At 47.7% G+C, this 27,695-nt stretch overlaps 2 protein-coding genes and 1 pseudogene across 6 annotated transcripts in view; 2 read left to right on the top strand and 1 right to left on the bottom strand.

Moving 5' to 3' along the window:
- The first annotated feature begins 2,151 nt into the window (after positions 1 to 2,151).
- On the top strand, positions 2,152 to 18,660 carry Accs (1-aminocyclopropane-1-carboxylate synthase homolog (inactive)). 3 transcript variants are annotated; one of them, XM_021627399.2, is made up of 15 exons: positions 2,153 to 2,354; positions 3,796 to 4,086; positions 7,237 to 7,296; positions 8,628 to 8,698; positions 9,415 to 9,484; positions 9,804 to 9,870; positions 11,756 to 11,853; positions 12,319 to 12,396; positions 13,562 to 13,662; positions 14,532 to 14,621; positions 15,478 to 15,523; positions 15,612 to 15,753; positions 17,418 to 17,560; positions 17,671 to 17,824; positions 17,927 to 18,660. In XM_021627399.2, exons 2-15 carry the CDS (start codon positions 3,796 to 3,798, stop codon positions 18,022 to 18,024), a joined length of 1,509 nt encoding a protein of 502 aa, XP_021483074.1. In that variant the 5' UTR covers positions 2,153 to 2,354; the 3' UTR covers positions 18,025 to 18,660. The 3 variants fall into 3 exon arrangements, with proteins under 3 accessions (XP_060227398.1, XP_021483074.1, XP_021483083.1); XM_021627408.2 differs by lacking the exon at positions 2,153 to 2,354 and adding an exon at positions 2,367 to 2,768; XM_060371415.1 differs by lacking the exon at positions 14,532 to 14,621 and having other exon boundaries at positions 2,152 to 2,354.
- A 1,429-nt stretch (positions 18,661 to 20,089) lies between these two features.
- LOC110540473 (small ubiquitin-related modifier 2-like) lies at positions 20,090 to 20,376 on the bottom strand (annotated as a pseudogene).
- A 3,371-nt stretch (positions 20,377 to 23,747) lies between these two features.
- The window catches only part of Ext2 (exostosin glycosyltransferase 2), a 141,748-nt gene continuing 137,800 nt past the window's right edge, over positions 23,748 to 27,695 (top strand). For 2 of the 3 annotated variants that reach the window (XM_060372048.1, XM_060372050.1), the window contains exon 1: positions 23,801 to 23,935. The gene's annotated coding sequence lies outside the window, so the exon portion shown is untranslated. Of the gene's footprint in view, positions 23,936 to 27,695 lie in introns of all 3 variants that reach the window. The other variant, XM_060372049.1, reaches the window with a different exon arrangement.

The following is a 27,695-nucleotide window of genomic DNA, read 5'->3' on the forward strand; positions in this document are numbered from 1 at the left end:
CCGGACCTGATTTCAAATCCCCAGTACCCCATGTAAAAACCTGGGCATGGCTTTGTGTACCTGTATCCTCAGCACTGAGGGGGCAGGGCATAGACAGGGGGACCATAATATCTCACTAGCAATTGAGTCTAACTGAAATGTCAAGAAATCCTGTCCTAATGCAACAAGGTTGAAAGCCTGAGAGGACAATCTTGAGGTCCTGCTGGGACTTCCACATGTGCCCATGTAGGCTCTCTCTCTCTTTCCCCCACTCCCATATGGGACAGGTCTGTAAAGAAGGGAAGAAGTGACTAATAGTGGGATGCTGAAGGAGCACTCAATGTTGGTTCTGTTATCTTTATAAGCTCACATCTTCCATCCATATGAGCAGCTGAAGGACTGGACCAGGTGTATTATGGGTATTCCTGCATCCAAATGCCAGAGATCTTTTCAGAAGGCTTTATGATGAATCTTGGAATCTCAGTTTGTGCAGGCAGCTATAACAAAATACTAAAAAACTAATAAAGGATGAAAATCTTTTTTTCACAGTTCTAGAAGCTGTGAAGTTCAAGAACCTGATAAGTATCTGGTGGGGCCCATCTTTCCTCTGTAACCTCACATGACTGGAGGGCTGGGGCTCCCTCTGCTTTCATGACTTCCCAAGGGTCCCACCCGCTACTGCAGTCACTTTAGGGATGAAGACTTCACATATGAATTGCAGAGTTTTTGGAGCACAAACCCCAGCTCCCAGAACTGGACTCATTATCAACACTTCCCACTGTTCAAATTGCACCCACCTGTATTTCTGTGAAGCTCTTGCCTACTGGAGGCGGGGAAATGCACAGAACAGAGTCAAAACCTTTTGTGGAGGATGGAAAAGCTTCTAGTACTTGTTGATAGTTTTGATTAGTCATGTGGATTTCTGCCACACACTCTCCCCTGAGAACAGGTTGGCCCCATTTCTTTTTACCTCTCTTTGCCTTTCTATACCACCAAGGCTGGCTTTGAACTCATATCTTGCCTCAGCTTCCCCAGTGCTAGGATTATGGGTACATGTCACCAGGCCCATAGGTCCTTCTCTTCCCCTTTCTCCCCTCAACCCCAGGCAACAAAAGAAAGTGACAGGTAGACCTGGTGCTGGAGCAGTAGTTAAGAGCTTACGTGATCTGCAGCCAGAAAGGAGAGAGAGACTGGGCCTGGCATGGGCTTTTGAAACCTCAGAGGCCACCCCCAGTGACACACATTTGCCAACAAAAACACACTTCCTAGTCCTTTAAGGGTCTACCAACTAGGGATCAGATATTGAAAAATACAATCCTACGGGTGCCATTCTCATTCAAACCACCACACCTTCAGTGACAGATTGGAACTACGGAGGCATCTCACCTTGCTCACTTAGCACTCACTGGTTCTCAGTGTCTCCTTCGTGAGCATGGCCATTGTTGAGTTACCTAGACCAGAGGTTCCTGATCCAGTTTGGGAAGCTTATAAGTGATAGTATTATATTTTCATGGATACGTTACTTATCAGTCTAGGTCTATTTGTTCTAGACCGGATGTTGTTTCCTTGCGTAATTAAGAGGTGGAGTCATTTGGTTTGGTATTTGCACTCATTTTAGCAAACCTCTGGGAGTCACACAATGACAACTACTTAGGACTTGCTGCCTGCTTGCTTTGGTTTTCTGGCACCAGGGATTGAACTTTGTATCCTTCGTCTTCTCACATCTCTAAAAATCTGTTCTGTATAGACTGGAATTCAAAGAAGCGCCCCTTTAAGAGCTATTCATTCCCACGTGTTTATGCGGCCATATAACTATACATATCGATAAATTTCTATTTTTCTTTTGTAAATCTTTTTCCCCTCCAACTAAGAATTTCCTGGGGTTGAGAGAAAAAAGCCTTTGCAAATGCGTGGCGGGGAGTTCACTTGCGCAGGTTGGTGACTCTCTGGAGGAACGGAGTTTTAAGAGGATGCTTTTTTTTCTTTTGTTTTTCGAGACTGTGTTTCTCTCTGTAACAGAGCCCTGGTTGTCTTCTAACTAGGGAAGAAACTTTCATCCCTCCAAGGGCTCTGACCAAGGGTGTCTGAAATGCTAGAGGGATCTGAGCTCAAGCCAATGAGAGAAGAGAGGGGGTGGGTGGGCGTGGTCTTGTCTTGGCCAAGATCTCCATCTCCGAGTCCCTTCCTCTTCAGAGTGCAGACTCCAGTTTCTGGCAGGCTGTGAAGTGCTGAACCCCAGAGCTTCCACATCCGGACTCTGGAAGCAGGGCACAGGCTCCTCTCCTGTGTCCCCGCCTGGTCGCCAGGGGTCAGGCTTCCCCAGAGTCCCGGAAGTGCAGTCCTGAGAATACCGCGAGTGAATCCCGAGATCCAAAGTAGGTGCTATCTCCCACTGTGCCTGCCGAAGGGGCAGGCTTCTCTGCCCGGTGCTTCTGATCGCTTCCTGCCCTTGGGTCTGGAAGTCCTGAGTGCAGTCACTTTTGCTTCCTGGGTCTGGAAAACCGGGCAGGCCCAGTCGACCACTGTGTATTGGTTGCGAGCGCTGGGCTGGCAAGATCACCAGGCTGGATTGATATCCCAAGCACTGCCTTGCGCTCCTGCTGGATTCTGACTGCGCCTGGATCTAGACCACGAGCTGAGCTCCGTGGTGCCCTTCCTCAGGCCTGGGCTGTCGGTGGAGCAGAGGGTGTGCTCTGCCGAAGTCCCGCTACCTTGGGGAGGACCCCAAGATTTGCAAAGCAAAATTAAACTGCGGGGCAGTTTCTGTGTCCCCATCAGCCATCCGCCAAGTAAGACTTGTACCTTAAAACAGGGAAATCAGAGAGCATTTGTGATAGTGACTCATTTCAGACTTTTGGCCACTAGCCAGAATTTGCTGAGTGCTTTATCACTGTTGCCCTTTGAGGTGGTTATGGGCCCCACCAGAGCACAGGTGAGGCACCAATTTCCCCCCTCCTCCCCCCTGGCCAATTCCCATCACCATCTGCGCCAGACTACCTGTCACACAAGCGGTCCCGGACCATGGCAGTCTTCTGCTTGGGAAATGGCCTGGTGTTTTAAAATTGAGAAGAGCAAGGCAGGGGAAGATCGTTGGTGGCCCACTGAGGCTTCAGAATGAGAAAAAAAAAGTCAAAATGGAGCAAGCGAAAGCTACAGTAGAAAAAGTTATTTATATGTAGCAGGCAGGGTTTGTACTCATGGACCCTCAACAGATTTTGTTCGCTGAAGTGTTTCACTAAATAGGAACACAAGGGATGAGTACATAAGCTTGCAAGATGAGGGGCTGTCTGTGTGATGAAGATCACCTTAGTTCCACCTACTAGGAAGGCTGAGAAAGGATCACTTGAGCTCAAGGGTTCAAGGCCAGCATTGGGCAACCATAGGGGGGAAAAACAAGAAAAGGAAAGAAGAAAGGAAGGAAGGAAGAAAGAAAGGAAAGAACAAACGAATGAACGAAGGCAGGCTGGGAAGTTGGTAAAATGCATTTCTTGCCTTGCAGTCATGAAGACCTGTGTTTTATCCCCAGAACCCACATAAAATAGCCAGATGTGCACGCTCGTAATTCCATAGCTGGGGAGATGGAGACAGGCAGGTCTTTGGACTGGCTAGTTAGTCTGATCTAATGCCAGCACCAGGGCCTAGTGAGAGACCCTGCCTCAAAAAACAAGGTGGACAGCTCCTAGAACAATACCAGAGGTTGTTCTTGGGCCCATACCCAGACAGACGCACATCCACCACACACACACACTCACACCACACACACACAAAGCATGAACAAAAGCCCTTCAGCAGGCCTGTGCATTTGTGTTTTGGCAGATGTTCCCTGTTTCTCATAAGGAATCTATCGCACCTACTACCTCTTCAAGCTCAGCCTCCACTCAGGACATGGAAGGTGGCTGTGATGATGGTCTGCAAGGAGAATGCCTCAGAAAAACAGACCAGAAGCAGCCCAAACTCTATGGAGTGGGTGACCCCACCGCCATGTTTACCTCTGACAGCTCCTGCCTGTCCTCTAGAGGAAGAGTCATCAAATGGTTCTGGGACTCAGCTGAGGAGGGCTACAGGACCTACCACATGGATGAGTATGACGAGGACAAGAACCCCAATGTGAGTGAAGACCCCTCCCCCACTGGGACTCAAGCGCAAACTAATCATAGGGCAGCTAGCACCTAGCTTGCTCTTGCTGGGTTGGAGTTATGCTCCTCAGGTTCCAAGAGGGCTGGCAATGTCTGCTCTATAGACAGTTCATGTAAAAGTAACTTTTACTTATCTGATGTAAGGTTGTCTCCAACCTAGGCCTAGTCATTGAAGCTTCTAGCCTCCATAGACCCTCATCTAGGACTAAAATGTTTTCAGCCTCTGAGACTTACTGCTGAATAAGCTCACCCTTTCTAGTTCTTTTTGAACTCTGGCTGGCTGGTTCAGCTTAGCTGTTCTCGTTCAAACTCTCCTCCAAGCTGACTGATTCAAACTGGTCTCTCTCAGCTTCTGACTGAATAGCTCTGCTTGGCCTCAGATTAACTCTAGCAATCTATTCTAATTTTTTGAATCCTTCTCATTCCCTGGCTTTTTCTCTTTTCACCTGTGTTCTAACTTGCTCTCTCTTCAACCTCTCTCTGTAAAACTCTCCCAGTAAAACTGCCTTTTCTCCCTCTCCCGCTGTGTTGCTCTCTCAACTAGCTTCTCTTTCCTCTTTCTTCTTGTGAGAGTTGGGCATATCCTATTCTGTCAGATCATTATCTGATTTGTCACTTTGTCTGCTCTCAATTAGACAACACTTTCAAACACTGGTGCTTCCTTCTACAAACTAACTTTACCTTCATTGTTTGGAGTTACAGATGTGTACTAACTAACGATGTGCCTGTACTCCAGCCAGAGGGATTAAAGGTGTGTGCCATGTCTGCATTCTAGCTGGATCACACAGACACAGAAGGTCTTTGAATGTGATCAGAGTAGCCGTGTTACTGGATTAAAATTTGTCTCTGAGATGGGCTGGTAATGTCTGCTCGTAAGAGTCAACATTAAGTGGGATCAGGGATGTGACATTAACAGTGCTTGTCATATAGTACACTTGATAAATAGTGGCTGCTATTATTAATATCGTCCACCTTGATTATCATAATCTGTTATACATAATAGTTTGGCAGGCCAAAGAGGTGCACAGTAGCCCCTATTAATAGTTCTGATCTGTTGAGCGTCCACCAGGTATCAGCGACTATTCTAGACACTGGCTGGTCATAGCTGTGAGTAAAACTCAAATCCTGCCCTATGTATTTATGTCTTAGTTGAGACAAACAACACACACACACACACACACACCATTTACTGAAAGGTACTGCAGAGAAAATGAAGACAGGGTGAGGTGCATAGAGGATGATGGCGGGCTGGAAATGTTGCTATTTGACGGGATAGCAGAAGGCAACTCTACTCAGGTGACATTAGAACAGAGGCTTGGAAAAAAAAGTGAGAGCTTGCTTTAGTTATCCATTGCTGTAACAGATCACCCCAAACCTCAGCAGCTTAAGTAGCAAACATTTCCCAGTTGCTAGGGTTCAGGACTCCTGGTGGCATCTTCACACCAGGGGTTCCTGTCCCGGTTCCCTGAAGCTGGTCCTCTGGTCTCACCTGAAAGCTTGGCTGGTTGGTGGAGCACGGACAGGTGAGAGGCTCCATCTCCAAGCTCACTTATGTGGCTCCTGGTGGGCATCTGCTCCTGTGCACGTGGACTTTTCCATGAGGACTGCCTCAGGTATGGCAGCTAGCTCACTCCAGGGCAGATGACCCAAGACAATGAGAGACCTGTGAGTACCCACGGTAGAAGCCATACACTTTTATGACCTAACTTTAGAAGTGATGGCCCGTCACTTTTGCATGCTCTTCTCATCAGAAGCGGTTAGCAGATTCAGTCACTAGGCAGAATGCCATGGGAGAGGCGACCCACCACCAGGGGCCATGCAGCTGTGAGAACAGCTTGGACAAAGGCCTATGTACGAGAACTATGCTGGGTCAGATCAAGAGACGGCAAAGTGACTAATGGGCTGTGGAACAGCCAGACTGGTGGGTGATGGGGTCAGAAAAGCTATGGATACTGTAGAGCCTCATGGGACATGGTGGGTGTTCTTTTTGTAGACAGAGTGAGGTAGGAAGCGTTCAGGAGAGGAGCAGCATGTATGGTGCAATGTCTTTTAAAGACATCTTGGACTTCCACACGAAGACCCAGTGACAGACGAGGAAGCGGACAGGAGAGGAGGCGAGGAGCTATTGCAGTGCTCTGGAAGAATGGTGATTTAGTCTGGGGTTTCAGCAGTATAGTGTAATGAGTGGGCGGCTGGATGTGCTGTGACTGTAGAGCCATTAGAATTTGCAGTTGGGTTGGCTGATTGGAGGAACCCATTTCTTTCCTAGGGGTGGCGAGTATTGCCTTTCATCTTCTTGTATTTATTTACTTTTAAAGATTTATTTACTTTTTTATGTATACAACGTTCTGTCTGCATGTACACCTGCCCACCACAAGAGGGCACCCAATCTCATTATAGATGATTGTGAGCCACCATGTGGTTGCTTGAGCTTGAACTCAGGGCCTCTGGAAGAGCAGCCAGTGCTCTTAACCACTGAGCCATCTCTCCAGCCCCCTCCCCCCCATCTTTTATTTTTTAACTCTCAGCTCATTCAGGTTGTTTTGTCTTTCCTGCTTCCTTTACTGCCCACATAAGGCAGGGGTCAGGAGTTGGCACCTCCCATTAGGAATAACACCTTATGGGGTGGCAATCAAATGCTGTGTCCTGTTAGCAGGGTCTCCTGGCACGGGAGGGTCCATTGAACACTGCCATTCTTGTTTTTTGTTCCTAGCAGACTATGATTTACAGTATGCATTTTTTGTTTGTTTTTTTTTGTTTTTTGTTCTATAAATGTTTCTGTGGAGACACAGTAGTCACAAATCTGCCTTCAGGGAGCTAGTTATCAGCAGGGAACTCTACCCTGATCCCTGTGGCATGGGGCAGAAATTGAGTGGTTTTCTGTTGGCCTCCAAGAAGCAAAGAGCCCTTCCAAGCGGGGTGTGCGGGAAAGCTTCTTGCCAGAGATGGTATTTAGACAGTGTCGGAGAGTGGAGATGGGATTTTAAAGCCTAGTGAGGGCCCAGCTTGAGCAAAGACAAGGAGGCGTGATGAGAGGGTAGATTTGCTGTCTGTGGGCTCCTTGGGCTCTTCATTGGCATTCCCCTGTCAAGCTCACCCTGCCTCTACCCTTTGTCTGCAGGGCATTATTAACCTGGGCACCAGTGAGAACAAACTCTGCTTTGATCTTCTGTCCTGGCGGGTGAGTACAGGGGCTGGCATCACCAGCTCCAGGTGGGTGAGTACCAGGCTGCCATCACCGGCACCTGAAAATCCTTTGCCACAGTAGCTTACTGTATGCCTTGGTGGCCCTGGCTTAAGGGCTGGGAGACATGGATTCCAAATCTGCCTTGGGAACAACTCCACTCTCCTCTCCCTTTCCTCCCCTCCCTCTCCATCACCTTTTGTACCCAGTCTGCCAACAGAACTATATCGATCCCTAGTCTATAATTTTATTTTATTTTTTGCTGGAGATTGAACCTAGCACTTACACAGTCTACGCAAGCCAAACTACACCCTCTGCCGTCTTAACTCTTTATTTTGAGATAAGGTTTAAGTTTCCTAGGCTGATCTTGAACTTTTTTCTGCAATCCAGCTAGGCCTTGGATTCGCAGTCCTCCTGCTTTAGTCTCTGGTATAGCTGGTTACCTGCCAGGCCAGGCTGTTTCTAATCCAGCTTACAAAATTCCTTAATATTTCATCAGACTTCTTAAAATTTTATCAGATGCCTCAAGTCAACAAAAGCTAAAATAACTAAAATTGGTTTTAGTATTTTATTTACCTAATATAGATCTATCTAAAATATGACCATTTCAGCCAGTAATAAATATACAGTTATTGATGTCTATGAATACTGATTAGCCACCTAGTAAGTGCTCAGTAGTCACAGAATACCAGTGGCTTCATGTTGGACCAGCTCTAAGGGGTGACAGGAGGGAGGGGAATGGCTGGACACAGGCATGGAGAAGTAGGTGATTCCAATTCTTCTGCCCTCCTCACCCTACCCAAGGACACTATGTTATTGGCCCACAATGCTCTATTGCTACTAATCCAGTACCTGGTTATACAAGGGATGGTCTACAATTTGTCACCATACACAAAGGGCACGATTGAGTTGAGCCTGCAGGGGACAGTGTCCTGAGACATGACTCCCCCCCACCCCAAGTTGAAGTCAAGGCCAAATTGACATCACCCAGTGCTGGAGCCTCCTCTGACCTCCGGGAAGGCTGAGCAGTGACACCTCCCACTGCTACCTCTGCACCCGCCCCTCTGACTTTTGTTGAATTGAGAGCTGGAGTCAAAAGTTGTGGATGTGGTTTTAGCTCTCCCATTTGCTAGCCCGGTGGCCCTGCCTTCACTTCGTGAGCCTTGGTTGGCGTATCTGTGAAATGGGCCTGGGAGTGCTGTCCTGTACTCCTTTCACAGTTTCTCTGGGAAGCAGGAGAAACCCTAGGTGACCAAGGGCCTAGTGCCATCTGGAGGCAGGCGATATTGCCAGCCTTCAGCCTTGCTGCTTTTCCTATGCGTTCCCAGCTGGCGCAGAATGACATGCTTCATGTGGAACCATCCCTGCTGCAGTACCCTGACTGGAGGGGACATCTGTTGTAAGTAGTTGCCGCAGGCCGGTGTGTCGCAGCACGGCGTGATGTTGGTCCTCCGGGAGGTACAGCACTACCAGGGCACATTTCTGATTGGTGTAACTGGAAGAAAGGTCTACTGAAGATGGGCCAGGATGATACCGACTGTGCTGTACACTGAATATTTCCTGGGGTCAGGCACTGTTCTAAGGCATTAGAACACTGGGCCTGACCCAAGATGTGCTCCAAAGTTCATATTCTTAGAAAATGGTCATCAAGATAGTGATCCCTGGGCTTGAGCAAGGACTCTGCCACTTAACCAGCAACGGATTCAATTCTCTTAAACCTCAGTTTGTTTGTTTGTAAAATGGGAATGATAGTAATTATAGTCACCATGGAACAGTTGCCAAATAACAGTTTTGTAATGTTGAAGCTCAGTAAGAGCCGTGGTAACAGTGCCTGTTATAATAATGTTTATTATTATCATTATCGGCTGGATCTATGTATTGTTAGTTTCATCCCCTGAAGCCTCCTGGTTAGGTGTGGCTGGGTGTCCTAGAACTTCAGAGAGTGAATGCTTTGTGGCTGGATAGGGGAGGGTGTTTGCCTACCACATTCATGTCTTGGGAAGGGAGGATGGGGCAATGGTAACCAGCCACCTGTAGGTTCCCAAAGGGGCCCTGGAGTGGACTGGGCTGAGAATCCTTTGACAGCTGTCACACATCATTAATCTGTCCTTTTAGCCTCCGGGAAGAAGTGGCAAGGTTCTTGTCTTTCTACTGTAAAAGCCCGGCACCCCTCAAACCAGAGAATGTGAGTCACACATTTCCTGGGGTTAAGGGTCAAAGTGGGGGTTCTTGGGGTCTGCCTCTCACTTAGTCTTGACTCCCAACTCCATTGTCCTGGTCCCTCTTGGCTTCCCCACCTTTTAGAGAGACCCTTAGCATGACCAGTTTTGTCTCTCGTTCACTCGATTAAGAGCAGGGACTCCAGAAATAAGCTTGGCTGGGAACCAGGAGAGACCTCTGTAAGGATGGATCCCCAGGAAACTTGGGAGGGGCTTGGCCCTTCCTGTGGTCCTTGCTCTTCTCTGTCCCCTGACAGAGGCATTCTCATCTCCTGTCAAGTCCAGGTGGTTGTCCTGAATGGCGGTGCCTCTCTCTTTTCTGCTCTGGCCACAGTGCTGTGTGAGGCAGGAGGTAAGTGGACTCCATGCCCCGCTCCCTCAGCTTTGTACCAGGCCTGTGCTGAGCTGCGGCCCCAGTTGACTGGCATCAGAGCTGCCTCAGGATGCCATCAGCTGTGATAGAATATAGGAGACTACAGGAGCCTTGAGTGAGTGGCTTGACCAGACATCCAGGGGCAGCTGTTCTCGGGGAGGTTCCATGTGGGTTCAGGGTCCTGCTTTCTCTCTGTAAGTCCTTGATGTTCATCAAGCCATTGTCATATGACACCATGTCTTACAGCAGGAAGAGAAAGTTCCAACAAGCCAGTCTTTCTTCTGTCAGGACAGGGCATTGAGACTACTTGTAAACCTAAACCTTGGCAAAGGGGCCTAAAGGAGCCAGTGTTGGCATAAACCAAACTGGTACACCCCATGGCTGGGGAAGGCCTGACTTGAATATATCGCTGGTCCTCTTTCAAACAAACAAAAACAAACACCCGACCACCTCCCCTACTTTTCTCTTAGCAAGAAAGGAAATCTAAATGGCTATTGAGTAGACAGCCTGCTGTAAGAAGCAGTGTGCTTGTGGCCAGGAACAGAGGCCTGCTCACGATAGACTAAATGATAGATCAACACTGGCCACATGCAGTCTCCACACACTGTATTCCAGGCGAGGTCATGTGGCTTTACATAGCACCCCTATGAAGTGGGTTTTTTTGATTGGCTCCATTTTACAGGTGAGTAGACTGAGGCCAAGAGGTTAAGTCACTTTTCAAAGTCACACAAACAGAAGCAGTCACCAGCACTTGAACCCTAAAGGAAGATCTGTTGTGAGAATACGATAAACAATTTCTTACCCATTCTAGGACAAGTTCCATGTCCTGGATCTATAAAGTTAGGCTGACAACAGTGCTTACCTCAGAGCATGCTGGTGAGGCTGTTTAGCACAGCAGACATGGTTGGTGTTAGCAGAGGGCCCCACCTCACAGTGGATGGATAGGGGCTTTCAGCTTACAATGCTGAGAAAACTGCAAATTCAATAGCAACTCTGTTTTGGTTTCTCTTTACTTTTAAATAAATCTTTACTTAGAATAATCTTTATTTTATGTCTATGGCTGTTTTGCCTGGATATATCTTTGTGTGTGCCTGTGGAGGCCACAGTGGAGCATTGGATCCCCTGGAACTGGAGTTGCAACCAGTGTGTGCCATCCTGTGGGTGCTGGTAATCGAACCCAGGTTCTCTGGAAGAGCAGCTGGTGCTTGCAGCTGCTGAGCTGTCTCTCCACTCTCTCCACCTCCTCTATTCTAGACAGGGTCTCATGTAACCCAGGGTAGCCTTTCGTGAACTCACTATGTATCTGAGGATGACCTTGAACTTCTGATCCTCCTGTCCCCAACTCCTGAGAGCTGGGATTATGGGTGCGGTGCCCGGTTTATGTGGTGCCGAGGATAGAACCCAGGGCTTCATGTGTGCAAGGCAAGCCCTCAACCTATTGAGCCACATCCCTGGCCTTAGGAGTTTTGAGTTGTGGCAGCTTTTCTGGCTAGTGCCTTGTGATGCAGCATTTCCTTGATGGATAATGACAGTGAGCTCCTCTATTCCACCTGCGGGCAGCCATGAGAGCTTAGGTCAACACCTATACCCTCCCCTGTTACAGGTTGCTAAGCTAGGATATTCAGGAGGTGGGTTATTTTTAAATATTTTCACCTTATAGTGGATTTGTCTGAATGTGACCTCTGTCCCAAGTGAGGGAGCTTGATCTTATGGGATCCAAACTTTAAGATGTTGGGAGTTGATAGGAAGGATATGCTCCAAATGTTTCCCAGAGATGATGGAGGCTTGGAAGGGTAGTAGGGCTCATGATGGGGTCTGGTATATCCAAGCCAGAGGCCAATAGGCTGCCTATACCTTCCCCTAGATGCTTTCTTGATCCCCACCCCTTACTATGGAGCCATCACACAGCATGTCTATCTCTATGGCAACATCCGACTGGCCTACGTCTACCTGGACAGCAAGGTAAGAGTGCCTGCATCTTCCTGTATGCAAGGGTTGCCTGGGTCTAAGTCTGTGGGTGGGCACGAAGGCAGCCTGTATCAGGGGCTTTGGGGCTGCTGTGGAATGAAATTGCAGCCTTCTGTTGTCACATGGACACCTCTGCCTGGGTTCCCTGGAAGCTCCAAGCCACAGGTTCTAAGATCCTGGATCCAAGAAAAAGCCAAGGACCTCCCCCAGAAATGAGGGGATGGAAAGAGGGGAGCTTAGGTCTTAGAAGTCCTCAGGGAAGCCTTGATGCCTCTACAAGAATTCTGAGTGATAAGGGTAGGGCAGAAGGCAGGAAGGGAAGCGGCCCTTTCCATTTTCCAGAGGCTCTACCCAGGAGACTGAAGATGAAGGAGAGCAAAGGCCCAAGAGTTCAAATTTAGGGTTGGGGGTGGGGGCATCACTGAATTTGAGTCCTGACTTTGGTGGGTCTCTTCCCAGGTAACTGGACTGAATACGCGTCCCTTCCAGCTCACCGTTGAGAAGCTAGAGATGGCCCTGCAAGGAGTTAATTCTGAGGTCTGGAGATTCAGACAAATCCAGGGCTGGGAGTGGGTGGGTCTCAGCAGCGGCTTGACCCTTCATCTCATGGGAACTGGGCTTGCAACACTGATAGAGACGAATGAGGAGGGATTATGAAACCGTCATGGGAGGGGCCATCAGGCAGAATCCTATGTCTGTGGGAGCTTCCTTAGAAACTTCCCCCTCACAAGAAAGGGTAACAGGAAGTGTTGGGATATGATCAAAGGCCATTATATATATAAAATCTATGCACATATGCATGTGTATAGAAATGATAAGAGTGAAGCCCACCATTGTTTTAAACAAATGTATGTGTCTTAGTTACTGTTTTATTGCTGTGAAGAATCACCACGAGCATTTATTTTAAGGTAACTCCTTAAAATAAAGCATTTAATTGGGATTTGCTTACAGTTTTAGAGGGTTGCCTATGACCATCATGGCAAGAAGCAGAGAGGTATGGTGCTGGAGCGGTAGCTGAGAGCTTTACATCCTGATCTGCCCAAAGCAGGCAGGGAGACACTGTACTTTTGAAGCCTCCAAACCCACCCTGAGTGACACACCTCTCCCAATGAGGCCACATCTCCACCATCCTTCCCAAACAGTTCCTCTGAAGACCAAGCATTCAAACATAGGAGCCTAGGGGGGTCATTCTAATTCAAACCACCACAGTATGCTAATTAAAAAAGAACCCCCCCCCAGTCCTTTTGTTTCAGTTTCAGGGTCAAATGTGGACCCCGGAAATGTATAATTTAGTGAGTTTCTTTGGCAGTTTGAGGGGTCATCCTGCTGCTTTGGAGGGATTCCCTAAGAAAGGCAGAGACCCAAGTTCCTGGGCTTGCTTTCCACCCATTTTCATCCTCTGAACACTTCAGGGCGTTTTACCTTTGTCATTCAGGCTGTCAAGTGCGCACTGCAGGAACTGTGAAAGTTCTCAACTTCCATTTAGAATTCTTCCTACACAAGCACCCTCTCGGCCAGCAGCTGGGCACATTTCCCTGTTCCCTGCCTGTTTTCTTTCCATGGTTGGCACGACACAGCTGATGTAATTCTCCGTCCCACTCACTTCTTGCCGTGCTTCCCTGGGAAGCTACCAGCCTCACCCAGGGGACCGTGAGGCTCTGTCTGTGGGGAGGGCACTGAAACACCCCCTGGATGGTTTCAGGGTGTCCAGGTCAAAGGTCTCATCCTCATCAACCCCCAGAACCCTCTGGGTGACATCTACTCCCCTGAAGAGCTGCAGGAGTTCCTGGGATTTGCCATGAGGTGAGCTCCGCCCACCCCACACAGTGGGCAGACAGGGTTCTGATGTGGTTTTGGGCAATTCCTTATACCTTCTGAGCTCACTGAGGGCTACTACCTGCTTTAGGGTCTCCTTGTCTTAAAACACCAGCTGTAGCGCTCTAGGGCCAAGCACCACAGTGAACATTTTATTATTTGTTTGTTTATATGTTTAGCTGTGTTCATGTGTGTGTAAGTGTGGAGGGCAGAGGTTGTTCCTTAGATGCCTTCTATGTTGTTTTTGAGAAAGGTTTTCTCTGGTCTGGAGCTGTCACATGTGAGAGGCTGTCTGACCAGTGAACCGGCTCAGGGATCCACTTGGATTTGTTTCCCCAGCACTGGGATTACTAGCACATGCCTCCGGGCTTTTTAATTTCATTTTATGTTTTGTAAGCAGCTTCTGGGTGTCAAACTTGGGTCTTCGTGCTTTCGAGGCCTCACTTTACTGATGGGGCCATTTTCCCAGCAGAGCACTTTGTGCGGTATCTGTTGTTCTGGCAGCAGCCCCATGAAAAATGGACACTGTTATTATCATCCCTGCTTGACAGAGCCTCAGAGTGGCCCAATCAAGAGTGAGACCAGGCATGAATTTGAGTCCATTTGTCTCCAGCCCACCACGGAGGCCCCGAGGTTACCTCCACTCCCCTGCGGTGCCTTGAAAGCTCTAGAGTACTTTGCTTTATATGTGCAGCTTCCTGTTTGAAAAAAATGTAGACCAGAGTGGGGTGTTCCTGGGACAAGCTGGTGTGGTCGTCCTGGGCTAGACCTGTGGTCCTCTGGGTTTCTGACATACTGTCGCTCAACACTGGGTGGCATGTTTTGGCTCTCTCCTTCCCACCACCTACCCATTCCAGGCACAAGCTGCATGTGATCATGGATGAGGTTTACATGCTGTCCGTGTTTGAAGAGTCTCTTGGGTACCGCAGTATCCTGAGCCTGGAAAGGTGAGGCCCCACTATAGCCGATTCTACCAGCTTCTGGACTGTTTGATGGCTTCCCAGCCTCTATCTGGATCAGCCTACAGGGCATGGCCTGCCCCAGGGTGGTTCCATGAATATCTGTATGATCTCACTGGTCTTCTGGCTAGGAAAGATTAGGATCAGGTAGATCAGGCACCTTTAGATTATTCTTGACATTCCCAAGTGCTCCAAGGAGAGACGTTGGCATTCTTTGGGTCTGGGAAACTGGACTTTTGCTGTTTCCATCATCTTCAGAGTAGCTCCAGTTTCATCTGTCCATCAGTCTTTGTGTCAGTCCATCTATCTATTCATCCATTCATCCATCCCCTCACCCACTTTATCCACACATCCCTTCATCCACCCATTCATTTATTTATCTATCCACCCACCCATCCATCCATTTATCAGTATTTCTAGATAGGCAAAGGTCTCAGCCGAAAAAGGCACAGCTAAATATTTCAATGCTAGTGGCAAGAAGTGCTGAAACGAAGGTGGCGAGTTGCTACGAGAAGGTCTGTTTGAGGTACCCACTTGGCCTGCTTTCCCAGGGTTGGTCAGAAAAGGCTTTTTGAGGAAGTGGTCCTTGAGCTCTACTCTAGCTCAGAGGTCAGGCCTCAGCTCTACCATAGACATGTGAGCCAGTGAGCTTGGCTGTGTTCCGATATAAAGTTACAGAAATAGGCAGCAGGCTGTTTGTTGACCCCTATTCTAAGGGAAGTCTGGGGACCGGTGGTTCAAAGACCATGAGACCCAGTTTCGTCTATCCATCTATTTATCCATTCACATGTCTGTGATCTCCTGGCTCTGGGTTATTTACATCTCCAAGCTCTCTTCTCTGCAGGCTACCTGACCCCCGGAGGACACATGTGATGTGGGCCACCAGCAAGGTGAGTTCCTGGCTAGCCTGGGTGGGAGGGGGTGGAATCAGTTTGTTCTATGAGGGCTGGCCTTGGCCTAGCATGCTTCTCCTTGTAGGACTTTGGGATGTCTGGGCTTCGCTTTGGCGTACTGTACACGGAAAACCAGCACGTGGCTACTGCCGTGGCCTCCCTCTGCCGCTATCATGGCCTCAGTGGCCTGGTCCAATACCAGGTGGCACGGCTGCTCCAGGACCATGGTAACTGCCTGGGTGTAGGGCCTTGCTTTGAAGGAGTGGGGTTGGAATGTACATGGGACCTGTTGGGGCTCTTGGGTGCCTTTCTTATGGAGGAACTTAGGTGGTGTCTGAGAGTGTCCTTTCAGAATCCAGACTGAGCTCAGCCACTTGTTTGCTGTATACACAGCACACTTCTTCATCTTCCTGAGCCTCAGGCTCCTCATCTGTAGAATAGGGCTGATGATGATGCTGGTCTGGTAGGCTGAGTATGACCTGTCATTTGGTTATAACAATCCATGGCATAAAATAAGCACTTGGTTAATGAGAGCCCGCCATTTGGATGCAGTGATGTGCATCTGTACTCCTAGCTACTTGGAGGCTGAAGCAGAAGGATCCTTTGAGGCCATGAGTTCTAGGTTAGCCTGGGCAACATAGTGAGACTCCACCCAAAAAAAAGAAAAAAAAAAAAGAAAAAAAAAGAACTTACGATCCTTTCAAAAGAAATCAGTTACCTCAGTTACCAAGAAAATATAGGGAGCTCTCTGTCTCTATGAATCCTATGATCTGTTCTTGCCTCCAGAAGTCAAGCTTTAGATGGCAAAGCTCTCCTATAATTGTTTCTGTTCACTGAGCCTTTCAGATGCTCTTTTGGTCCACCTCATTTCCCTCCATAGGGTCCTAGGAAGAATTCCTATATGGTTCCTCATTGTTTTTCAGGTGAGGAAAAGGAGGACCAATCTAATAGCCTAAATATTTTTAATAAACGTGTGTCAATTATCGCACGTTGATAAGGGAGGTGGGACAGCCACCTTATTGACCTTACATTGCTGGTGGGGACAGACGTTGTTTCAGCCACAGTGAAAAACAACTCGGCAGTTTTCTATAAACACACTCATCAAATGGCCCAGCAGCCACAGCCCCAAATGGGGAACCGTGAGGGTCACAATAAAACCTCCGAGTGAATGCTAGTGGCTCCTTTTTTCCATAACCACCCACATCTGCAAATAGTACAAACAACAGTACAGACGAGTTGACACACAGATATATCCCATCCACACCCCCAAAAACATGATAAGAGAACTGATAAGAGAAGTTAGGATCAAAAGGTTACATGCCACATGAGGCTACCTTTGGTGACAAAACTGTCATGAGGGATAATGTATCAGTCATGGGATAGGGGGTGATGTGAGCCTAAATGACATGAGGATAACATTTAGGGTCACTCAGAGTCCTGATTGTGGCTGTGTGCTTTCCTAAGTGTATGAATGTGTCATAATCCACAGAGCTGCGTACTCCCCCAGTCATGGGTCAGGGAGGTGAAGCTGCTGGGCTCTGCCTTTTCCACTGTCTTGTCAGAGGCCCTGCTGGGATCAGGTCCTTGATCTGGGTGGTTCCAAGTATCACTTTATCACTGCAGACACCTTTGGCTTGGTTCACATCCCGAGGGCCTTTACACTCTGGGCTCCTCTCTGTGGTCCAGGATCTGGCACTCCCAGCTGCATACCTGGATCAAAGGCACTTTATACTGAGTGTTTGAACGCCCAGCCCCTCTGAACCCAGGACTCGGTACTAGCCATCTAGACAAAGAACTCCCATGGTGCTGGCTGTCCTGCCCTTTCATCTTTCAGCATTTAGATTAATGCAGTGGTCTGAAGGACTGTGCGAGTTCCATATCTTCCCTTTAGACTGGATCAGCCAGGTGTACCTGCCAGAAAACCATGCCCGGCTCAGAGCTGCCCACACCTATGTCACAGAGGAGCTCAGAGCCCTGGGGATCCCCTTCGTGAGTCGTGGAGCAGGCTTCTTCATCTGGGTTGACCTGAGAAAGGTAAATGGGGTGGAGGTGGAGGTGTGGGTGCCCGAGAATGTCAAGCCTCCACCTGGCAGGTGAGGGCGCTGGAGGGCCTCCTGCCTTCTGAGCTGCTTCCACCCTCCCAGTACCTGCGCAAAGGCACCTTTGAGGAGGAGGCATTGCTCTGGCGCCAGTTTTTGGACAACAAGGTGCTGCTGTCCTTCGGTAAGGCCTTCGAGTGCAAAGAACCCGGATGGTTCCGAGTGGTCTTCTCAGATAAGAAGAACCGGCTCTGCCTGGGTGAGCAGTCTCCGCCCCAGCCTCCCTCCCTACAGCATCCTCCGAGGCCCCTCCTTCTGACCCCAGCAGCCCCCGTTCTGACAGTTCCTCACTTCTTCTCAGGGATGCAGAGGATTCGGCAGGTGCTTGACAGGCAATCTCAAGAGGTCGAAGATGCCTCTCTCTGTCACTCTCAGGAGCCATGTAGCCAGCCCAGATGAGCTGGTCATTGCCCCACAAGCAGCCACTGTCCCTGTCACCTGGCCATGTAGGGCCACAGAAGACTGTGTGGACGCACACACAGTTTGTCGGTAGGATTCCTGACTTGGCTTTGGCCTTGAAGAACTGTTTCCTGCCCTCGCCGCTGGCAGTGGAGATTGTTTAAACTGATACTCCTCCCTGGCGGTTGCTGCCGCCTCTTCAGTGGGCTTGAGATGAGCCGGATGGCTCTGTTGTGAACTGTGTACAGTGCGAGGAATCGTGACTGCTCGTAATCAGAGCTTCTTCCCACGGACACAAGAGTAAACAAGCAACTGTTCATTCTTTGTAATGCTGCCTTCCTGCCTCCTGTTGCCAGGGAAACAAGCCAGAGGAACAGCACCCCCCACCACGACACTAACATCATAAAAAGGAATCTCATGTGCACTGCTTGTTTGTGTATTGCCTTATGCTATTTCCTTGCTTGGTCTGTAGATTGCCCATTTTCCTGTTTTGTTGTTTCTCTGACATTGGTTAATTTTTCTCCTTTTTTCTTAGATTTTTTTTTATTTCCTCTCTTCATCTTGTACTCATTTGTAACTTATATGCTCTAATTTTCTCATGGCTGTTCACCTAGAAATTATAACAGTTACAAACAACTTAATAGAAAATCGTGTCTTGACTTTCCCTTTAGCATTGCGAGAGCCTTTGAAGACCCTTTATCCTTGGTGATCCCTGACTGTTTTTGTGGTCTACTTTCACTTTTGACCCTGCAAAGTCTTGTTTACACAGGTAATGTTTGCTTCAGTTGATCACATACTCATCTCATGCGTCTGAGATTTCCATCTGGAATCCCAAGTCTTCTGTCTGGGTTACAGCTCCTGGAGGTGGGGTGGGAAGAGTCTGCTAGTGACAAACTTTCAATCTCTGCTTGTCTGAGGATGCTCACTTTTTTCCCTTTCTGAAAGATGGCTTAGCTGGTTATAGAATTCTGGGGTCAGTAGTTTTTGTCTGATTTCTGTTGTTCATGTTGCAGCTGCTTCTAAGATGACCCGTGTCCTTAATCCCATCCCAGTTTCTCCATACCTTTATTCTTTATTTTTTTGAACTATTCTTTATTCTGAGAAATAGATCCTATGTGGTTATGGTCCATTATTTTTAAAGATAAAAGGAATTCCAACGGATAATATTATTTAGATTTTTTTACTACATGTCATAATTCTTTTACATATTTCTTAGGACTTTTTTTAAGACGTTATCAGCTGGTGTGGCGGCACACTCCTATATTCCCAGCATTTGGGGAGGCAGAGGCAGGCGGATCTCTCTGGGTTCGAGGCCAGCCTGGTCTACAAAGTAAGTCCAGGACAGCCAACACTGCACAGAGAAACCCTGTCTTGGAAAACAAAAAACAAACAAGAAATCAAACAAAACAACCATTATCATTGGTCACATATAGTGTCATGGCTGTGTGAAGACACTGAATTATCTCTTTTTTTTTTTTAAATAAGAAGTTTATTTAAACAACAAGAACCTTGACTTGAAGGGAAAACTATCCAGGATCATTTTGTTCAAGAGGAATTTACCCCCTACTTAAAGATCGATTGCTCTACATGTAACAGCTACATACAAAAAAGTTATAAAATTGTCCTTGGTTTTACAATGATAAATGAAAAAAAAAAACATTAAAATTCTCCAGCTGAACAAGGCATGCAAGGATTTTGTGGTTAAAACAATGAGATCAAATAACTAACTGGAATATAAAGATAAGGGCTGAACAAACATGACCCTAATGGAGATAGGAGGCTATCACAGAACCAGTACTTTTCCCCAGACTATCTCCATCTAATGTCAACCAAAACAGAACACTGGCCATTTGGTTTAAAAAGGAAAAAGAAAAGATGAGCAATATGCTTGTGCACATCCACCAGTTCCTTAAGTACAATAAAGACATGGGGACAGGAGAATGAAAGAACAGAGAAAACTGGACCACCGTTGTCACGGTGTGGAACTAAATTGCAGCTTTCTGGCTGAGAATGTATTCTTGGTCTGTAACAAAATTCTGGAGTAAGAATTCCGCAGGTTCCCTCTTTAGTAGACACGTCCTGCCTGCTGCTGGAACACATCAATCGTATCTTTGTCCTCCATCTCCAGCTGTGCAGGTGTGTCTGTTTCACTGATCAGTTGCCCATCAAACTGGAATCTGGTCTGCCTCATGGGCAAACCCTGTCATTCACGGTAGGCTTTCCTTAGTTTAGGAAGTGGTGTCGGCCTCTTAGTCTTAAACCGCACCACAGAACCAGCCTTCCCACCACCTTCAAATTAATATGACTGTTGTTCTCATTCTTGACTCCCTCCTTGGGTTTCTTGTTGGCCATGGCGAGTGCTGGCATCTCCTCAGCTGCCACTTCACAGAGGCACCAGGTCCACCGTGAAGGAGCACACCTGAGCTGCACCAGGAGTGGCCACTGAATTAACTTATCATCTCATTTAATGCACATGGTATGTAATTCTTGCATCCGTGGCCCCCTTCATCAGTTCTGGAAAGTTATTAGCCTTTTCTGTCAAATATTGCTCTTCCCCCATTCTCTCTCTGTTGTGGTTACTTTTCTGGTGCTGAGTCAAAACATGACGACCAAGGGAACTTATAAAAGAAAGTGTTGAACTGGCCTTACAATTCCAGAGTGTTAGAGCCTGTGATAGAGGAGCAAAGGCAGAGCAGCAGGAGTAGCTGAGAACATCTTGATCCACAAGTAGGAGGCAGAGAGAGAGAGAGAGAGAGAGACAGAGACAGAGAGAGAGACAGAGACAGAGACAGAGACAGAGGAGAAAGCCAACTAGGAAAGTCCACTAACTAGGGACCAAGCAGCCAACTATATGAGCCTCTGGAGGCCATTCTCAGTAAAATGACTACAGTAAAATGGAGTCCTATTGACCACATGATAGACTGGCTGCCTCTGAGTCTGTCGCTGTCTTTTTCATGTTTTCCTTCTCTTGCTCTCTCTGAGTAATTTCTGTTTCACTTTATGCAATTTAATAATCTGTTTTTCTAGCTAGATATAATCTACCTTAATCTTTGAATTTTATGTTTACAAAAGAAAGTATCTTTCCCCCTAAAGTAAAAAAGTTATTGTTTATAACATTTATAATTACTGAAACATGGTTGTTTTGTGTATTGTATAGTCATCTCTGTCTAAACAGAGGATTGGGGCATGATCCTTTTAGGAATACTAAAATCTGTATAAAAATAAAATATCTTCGTATTTGTGTATAACTTAGGCACATCCCTCTGTAGGCTCTATTTTTATTAATTTAGTTTTTGAGATAAGAGTCCTCTCACCTCCAGTTTCTCGATGTTTTAAAAAAGATATATATATTTATCATTGATAATATGTGAAGTCTCATTGCATGCCAGGGCACTTGATTTTATTTATCTCATTTTCTATGCAACGAATATGCACTATATATCTCAGGCTACCCCTAACTCAAGGGAAAGCATGCCCAGTTTCCTTGTGTATGTGAATCATTTCTAGATTACATATAATACACATACAACAAAACATACTGTTTGAGCAGCTGTAGGTGTAAGAACTCTAGCGAGTCATTTAGCAAATATTCAGGGAATTACTACTACTAAAGATGCTCAGGGTGTCTGTCCATTTACAAAATTTGTAATAGCTCAATCTTAGACTTTCTTGCTTCTCATAATTTGTGTGGTTTTGTACTTAGAAGTGTAGCTGTGCAGTTTCAACCATGCTGGGTGGCAGGATGTTTGCTTTTCCTGTTGCTGCTTCTTTCATACAGGACTTTGATACATGCAAGATTTTCTTTTTCTCTTTCTGGGTCTTCAGCATCTGTCAAAATTCTAAATGTTCTCCAGGATAACAAAAGTATGCCCCTCCCTCTCTCTGGAGACAAGAGTCTCCAACAAGCTGTCTGCAAACTCACCATCCTCCTGCCTCAGCCTCCCAAATACTAGGACTACAGGAGTGAGCCACCACCTCTCTGATCTTAGATCTTTCCAGTAGCAGGTGACCTGTTTCCTCCCTAGCCTGAAGCATTATCCCTATGTCCTTCTCTGTTACTTCCCACTCTCTGCTTTAGGTGAAGTCACTTGTACATTTGTCTTGTTCCTAGTTAGCTCTTCCATGAACCTTTCACTCAACAAACACTGAACACTTGCCATTTTCCAGACACCATGCAAGCTGAAGGCTATAAATTGTGACCAAGATACTTGCTTAGCACAATTCTGCAACACAGTAAGTTTTCATTTAATGCTAGTATGTATGAAACACTTAAAATATGTTTTAAAATACATGTAAATACAAAGGAAGCAGATAATAAGGAAGACAAAGTCTCCAGTGCAGATACATACTGTTGACTGTGTATTGGAGAGATGGCTCGGTGGCTGAGAACATTTGCTACTCTTTCAGAGGACCAGAGTTTGAGTCTTAGCACCCTGTAGCTTCATCTCTGGCCTCTGCCTGTACCTTCATGCAATTCTCTCACACATCGAGATGAATACATTAAAAAAAAAAAACCAAACACCTTAAAAGTTCCCTTTTTAAAAAGATACAAGCCAGTGTTCAGTGGAATGCCAGGAATTTGGCTGTGGTACCATTGGCTATTGGTCCTGGTGTCACCCATCCAGTTCTCAAGTGGGTGGGTGTATGCTGAGTTCAGTACTGTGTGTGTGTGTGTTTGTGTGTGTGTGTGTAGCACACAGCCACATTCTGTTAGATGTTGGGAAGAAGAACGTGGGCAGAAGATTCTGTCCCTAGATTTTTCTTGTTCCAATCTCCAATCTATTGGATTGGACAGGATACATTAACTCCAAAATACCGGCACTGGAATCATTGCTGGTGAGGAAAGTGTTCACAGGTTTCCAGACAAGCTGTAAACAACAATGTCCACTAGGTGGCGCTGAAGTAAATCAGGACCAGAATGTATTCGCATTCCGTGGCCAGACCAAGAACTACAGCCAGCAATGTCAAACCCGGCTAGGTGTCTTCCTTAGCCTCTCAGGAACGCCACACAACTTTCTGCTATTTTACATTTGTTGCCTTGTGACAGATACTACTACGCATGCGATAATTTCTGCTTCTACAATTACTTCCAAAATTGTTATAATTGCTTCTTGGATTTTTTTCCCCCAAGCATCTGCTTACACATTTTTCTCTCTTCTGTTTTTGCGCAAGCACATTTTACCTACAATTGTTTGTGCTTGCCCCTTGCTAAGGGACCCTGGCTTCTCATTAGCTTGGCTTGGAGATACTACCTAGCTGGCAGGTATGCCTCCCTTCTTTTTGTTCCCTGATTGTGTCCTACAGTTTACTTTCGTTGCGCTCAGTGTCTGGCTATTATTAGAAACAGTGTGGTGAATGTTTTTTTATAAGTGGCGAGAGTTTCCCCAGGGTAAATGACTACTTAGAAGGTTGGTTGGAATTGAGGGTCCAAGGCGTTTTTTACACCCAGATGGATACTGCCAAATCGCCCTGCGGACATAAAAATGCTTTGTAGAGTTGGAAGTAGTCGCACTATGTAGCCCAGGCTAGTTTCAAATTAGTGGGTGATCCTCCTGCTTTTCTGGGATTACAGGTATAAACTACCACGCCCCACCGAAATGCTTGCGTTTTTTGACAGTTTGGCTGTCCTTCTGGGCATGCTTTTGCACCGGGGCGGGGTTGCTCAAGTGTGCTGGCTCCTCCTGTCCAGCAGGGGGCGCGGCGCTATCGCTCCGCATGCGCAGTGCACGCTGTGTCAGCCGCCCGGAGCTCTACAGAGCCCGGCGCCGCTTTCCCCGCTGGCGGCGGCGGACCTGGTGCTGGCGGCGGCTCTCCGTCACCACGCAATCCGACGCGAGCAGCCGTGGCTCGCGGCCCGCGGCAAAAGCCGGTGACGGAGCGCGGGGCCGAGCGGGAGGCGGCCGGTTCCGAGGTGAGCGCGGCTTGCGGGCCGGCCGGAAGGGCCTCGGGGCTGGGCCTCTGGGAGCCCGGGGGCTGCCGGAGCGCCGCGGCACTGCACCGCCTCCCCATCAGTGCCCTCTCCCCCGGGCCTGCCCGCCTGTCCAGGACTTCTGCCTCCTGCTACAACCCGGCGTTGCAGGACCTGAGTCCTCCCAGGGAGGCCTTGCACCTTGGTTCTCCCGGGCCGGTGGCTTTTGGTGCAGGTCCCGCGCGGGACGCGGTGGGGAGGGTGGGCCGTGAGCTCAGGGTAGTTGGGAGATGCGTTCCGATGTTGAGAACGGTGCCCAGTTCTGAGAGTCAAATAATGGTTTGGCGTCGCTTATTAAGTGCCAGTCTAGAAGGGCCTTACTGAAAAACTTGTTGCTCTGTGGATGTTGTCTTGCAGCCTAGACAGGTCCAGTTCTTTAAAGTCAACCATATGCTCTAAGTCCTTTAAGTGAACTTTGTGTGTTCCAGAGCTCAAGGCTGTTCACGGCAATAACATACATGGTTGAGTTTTTATTGCAATCACTTTCTCTGACTCAAGCATCCTGGTTGCACTAGCCTATGCAGGTTTATCTGAGGAACCAGGCTGCTGGCTCTGAACTCCAGCCTTGGGGAGTTGTGGAACTCTGTTGTGGAACCCTTGCTGTTCCTACTCTTGCTGTTAACCTTTCTCCACCACACCAAGGGTCAGAACTTTGGTACACAGCGCTGTCAGGAGGATGAAATAAGACGTTGTAAAAGCACATGTGCTCAGCTAGGTACTTAATGTATTCACTGTGATAAAACTGCCATAGTCAAACAGTATCTTTATGTTGGAAACCCTTTTTAGAGGTAGAGAGCCACACTGGAACTTTATAAGCCTGTCAGGCAAGGCTGTGCTTTGTGAGTTTGTATCTGTTTGCCTACTTTGTTTTCAGAGGAGGTAGGCCAAGTTCGGGTTTAGCAGTGGCCTTGGGAGTTCAGCAGGCAGGACATCTCCGAAAAGGCTAAGATGACAAGAAATGGTGACTTGGAACGTTGGGCTGAGTGGATTGGCTGTAACCTGGAGCTCAGCAGAAAGGTGTTTCAGGCAGTGTTAGGAATGACCAGTTCCAGGAACTGCGAGTGTGTAACTGCGAGTGTGTCTCACCCTGCTGGTAGATGGGCGTTAGAGTCATTTCCAGTGACTCAGTGTTCCACCACTGGAAGAATGGTTTCACAATTTTTTTTTTTTTTTTTTTTTTTAGGGGAAGGAAGTTTGATAGGTTTGAAGAATGATCATTTTATAGGACCTGCATTGAAATTCTTGTTTTGATGCAGGTCATGGCGTGAAACTGGGCAGTCAGGAGAAGTAGGATTCAGCCTAGGTGGAACACTTTAAGTAGGATTCAGCACAGGTTTCTCAGGGATGGGGCACGACGAGGGTGTAGCTCAGCTGTTAGAGTCCCCAGCCTGCATGAGGCTGTGGATTGGATCTTTGTTGCCCCATGAGCTGGGGTGGGGATGCGTGCCTGTAACCCCAGTACTCAGGAGGTGAGAGCAGGGTGACAAGGTTCCTCATCTAATTCCTGACCAATCTGGGCTGTCGGAGATGCTCGACACAAACAGAGAACAAAACAAAACCATCATAGCAAGTATTCATTCCTTCGTTCGTTTGTTCGTTCATTCATTCATTCACCCACCCAGCCATCGTTCAGGCTGAGATTCAGTATGTTCTACGCTTGACACTGGATGTTGAGAATACTGATAAGACTTTGAGAGAGGTCACACCAGCAGAGCAGACAGGCTGGCAGGCACCTCTCTCAGGTGCCTAAGGAAGTGTCACAGCATCAGGTGATGCTCATAGGAAAGGCCTCCCCCACTGTAATTAATTAATTACTATATTAGTTTTTTTTTTTTTAATATGTGAGTGTTTTGCTTGCTTGCCTGCATGCTTTGTGAACCATGCGTGCAGTACTTGCGGAGGCCAGAAGAGAATGTCAAGATTCCCCGTAGCTGAAGTTACAGACGGTTGTGAGTCTCCATGTGGGCGCTGAGAACCTCACCCCAGGGTCCTATAAAAGAGCAGCAAGTGCCCTTAACTTCCAAGCCATCTCTCCAGCCTCCTCTACAACAACAACTGTGTTCCTGGGATGCTAGCTAGGACCTAGGCCATGCTCAGCCGCCGAGATGTAGCCCTATTGCCATTTGCCCCAGTTTCTTGTATTTTGAGTGTGTGTTCGGGCCTGTCACAGCCTCAGCTTTATTCCTCAGAATTTGCTGTAGGTGTTGGGTATTGAGCCTGAGAAGGCTTCCTTAAGGCAGGAGGTGTGCACGCATCTGGGCTGGCTTTGGGCTGTCATGCCTCAGCTCCCTGTTAGTGGAGGTGGTCCTGAGGTGTGCTCTGAATGAATCTCCCGAAGCTTGTAGCAGAACTACGTGGTTTGCCCAGGTCGGTGTTTTAGCCAGCTCCATCGTCATTCCCTCTTCTGGCTCCTATCTCTGGTTTTCTGGAGTCCCTCCTGCCAGCCGCTTATGCTCACATTTCTTTTCTTAGTTTGGCAGAGCACAGACCATGCTACTCCATCTAGAAGTAGCCTGCAAGCACCCCGAGCACATGTCCTGGGGCCCACCTGCTCACCTTCAGATGGCAGCCAGGACCGCCTTCACCAGTGTAAAGCAAGGTGTCAGTAACACCTGTACTCTAGTCTAACAGCTGTAGGACTCCTACTGTGGCAGCTTGGCGAGAGATCCAGGCAGGAGTGAGGTAGCCCCAGCAAGTTAGCTGTAGCTCTTGAGTGGGTATATGGTCTGTGGTGATGGAAGAGTAAGTGGCATTGGTTGCCTCTTGGCATCTCCCTTAGAAGCCTTCATATCAGAGAATGCTAGGTTCTGGGCAGCCGGATGCTAACTCAGGGCACACTGTGAACCATGGAGGTTCCATGGCAGCATGCCATGCAACTGGGGGCTGATGTGAAGCAATTGATTCTGAAGCAGATGGTACCGAGGCAGTTATGATCTGTGTAATGGCTGCCCACAGGAGAGAGTTATCTAACTCAGAGTGTTAGAATCCATAGCCAGAAACTATGCAGGATGGGTAATCAGGACTGCTTAAGGCTGTGGTAGAGTGTTGAAGAGGGAACTTGAAGGTCAGGGAGGCAGATAGCTTAAGGAGGCTTATTCCTTGAGGCCAGAGATAATAACACTTGCTCAGCCTCTGAGGGAGTCCACTCTCTTCACTCTGGTAATACGGAATGGCCAAGTATTACCATTCTCAAAGGGGCCAGCCCCTTTGAGAAGCAAGGTTACCTTTGGCTAGGACTGGCTTTCATGCTGCCATGGAAATGTGTTCCCAAGTTCCTGAGAAAGGTAGAGGTCTGTAGTGTCCTTAGCCACAGACAGCAAGGCATACATAGTACCATAGTGAGTGGCAGAGGGGGACTCAGCCGGACTGTTTTGACCCACTGTGCTGTCATTAGGTCATAGTCCTAAGGGCATTGTAGGTGGGTAGCCAGCTCTGACAAGGCCGGGTTTCTTTAACCAGGGAAAATGGCAAGCGTTGGCAAGGTTGTCACCTGCTGCAATAAAAGAGGTTTTCAGATTGAAGTCAGTTTTTAGACTCATATCCTGTGGATTGAGGATGGCACCAGATCTCCCTCTCTCTCCCTTTCCCCATCTCCCTGTGTGCGCGTGCATGCATGTATGTGTGTGGAGTGTGATATGTATGTGTGCGATAGGTATGTGTGTGGCAGATGCACACATGTATGTGTAGGTGGAGGCCAGAGGAG

Source organism: Meriones unguiculatus, chromosome 18 (genome assembly GCF_030254825.1).
Source record: "Meriones unguiculatus strain TT.TT164.6M chromosome 18, Bangor_MerUng_6.1, whole genome shotgun sequence".
NCBI classification, from domain to species: Eukaryota; Metazoa; Chordata; class Mammalia; order Rodentia; family Muridae; genus Meriones; species Meriones unguiculatus.

Bases quoted from the DNA above. Each gene is read 5' to 3' on its own strand.
- Accs (XM_021627399.2), top strand. From the start codon at position 3,796: ATGTTCCCTGTTTCTCATAAGGAATCTATCGCACCTACTACCTCTTCA. The intron at 13,663-14,531 runs GTGAGCTCCGCC...TACCCATTCCAG, and splicing joins TTCCTGGGATTTGCCATGAG to GCACAAGCTGCATGTGATCA. The intron at 15,524-15,611 runs GTGAGTTCCTGG...TTCTCCTTGTAG, and splicing joins TGATGTGGGCCACCAGCAAG to GACTTTGGGATGTCTGGGCT.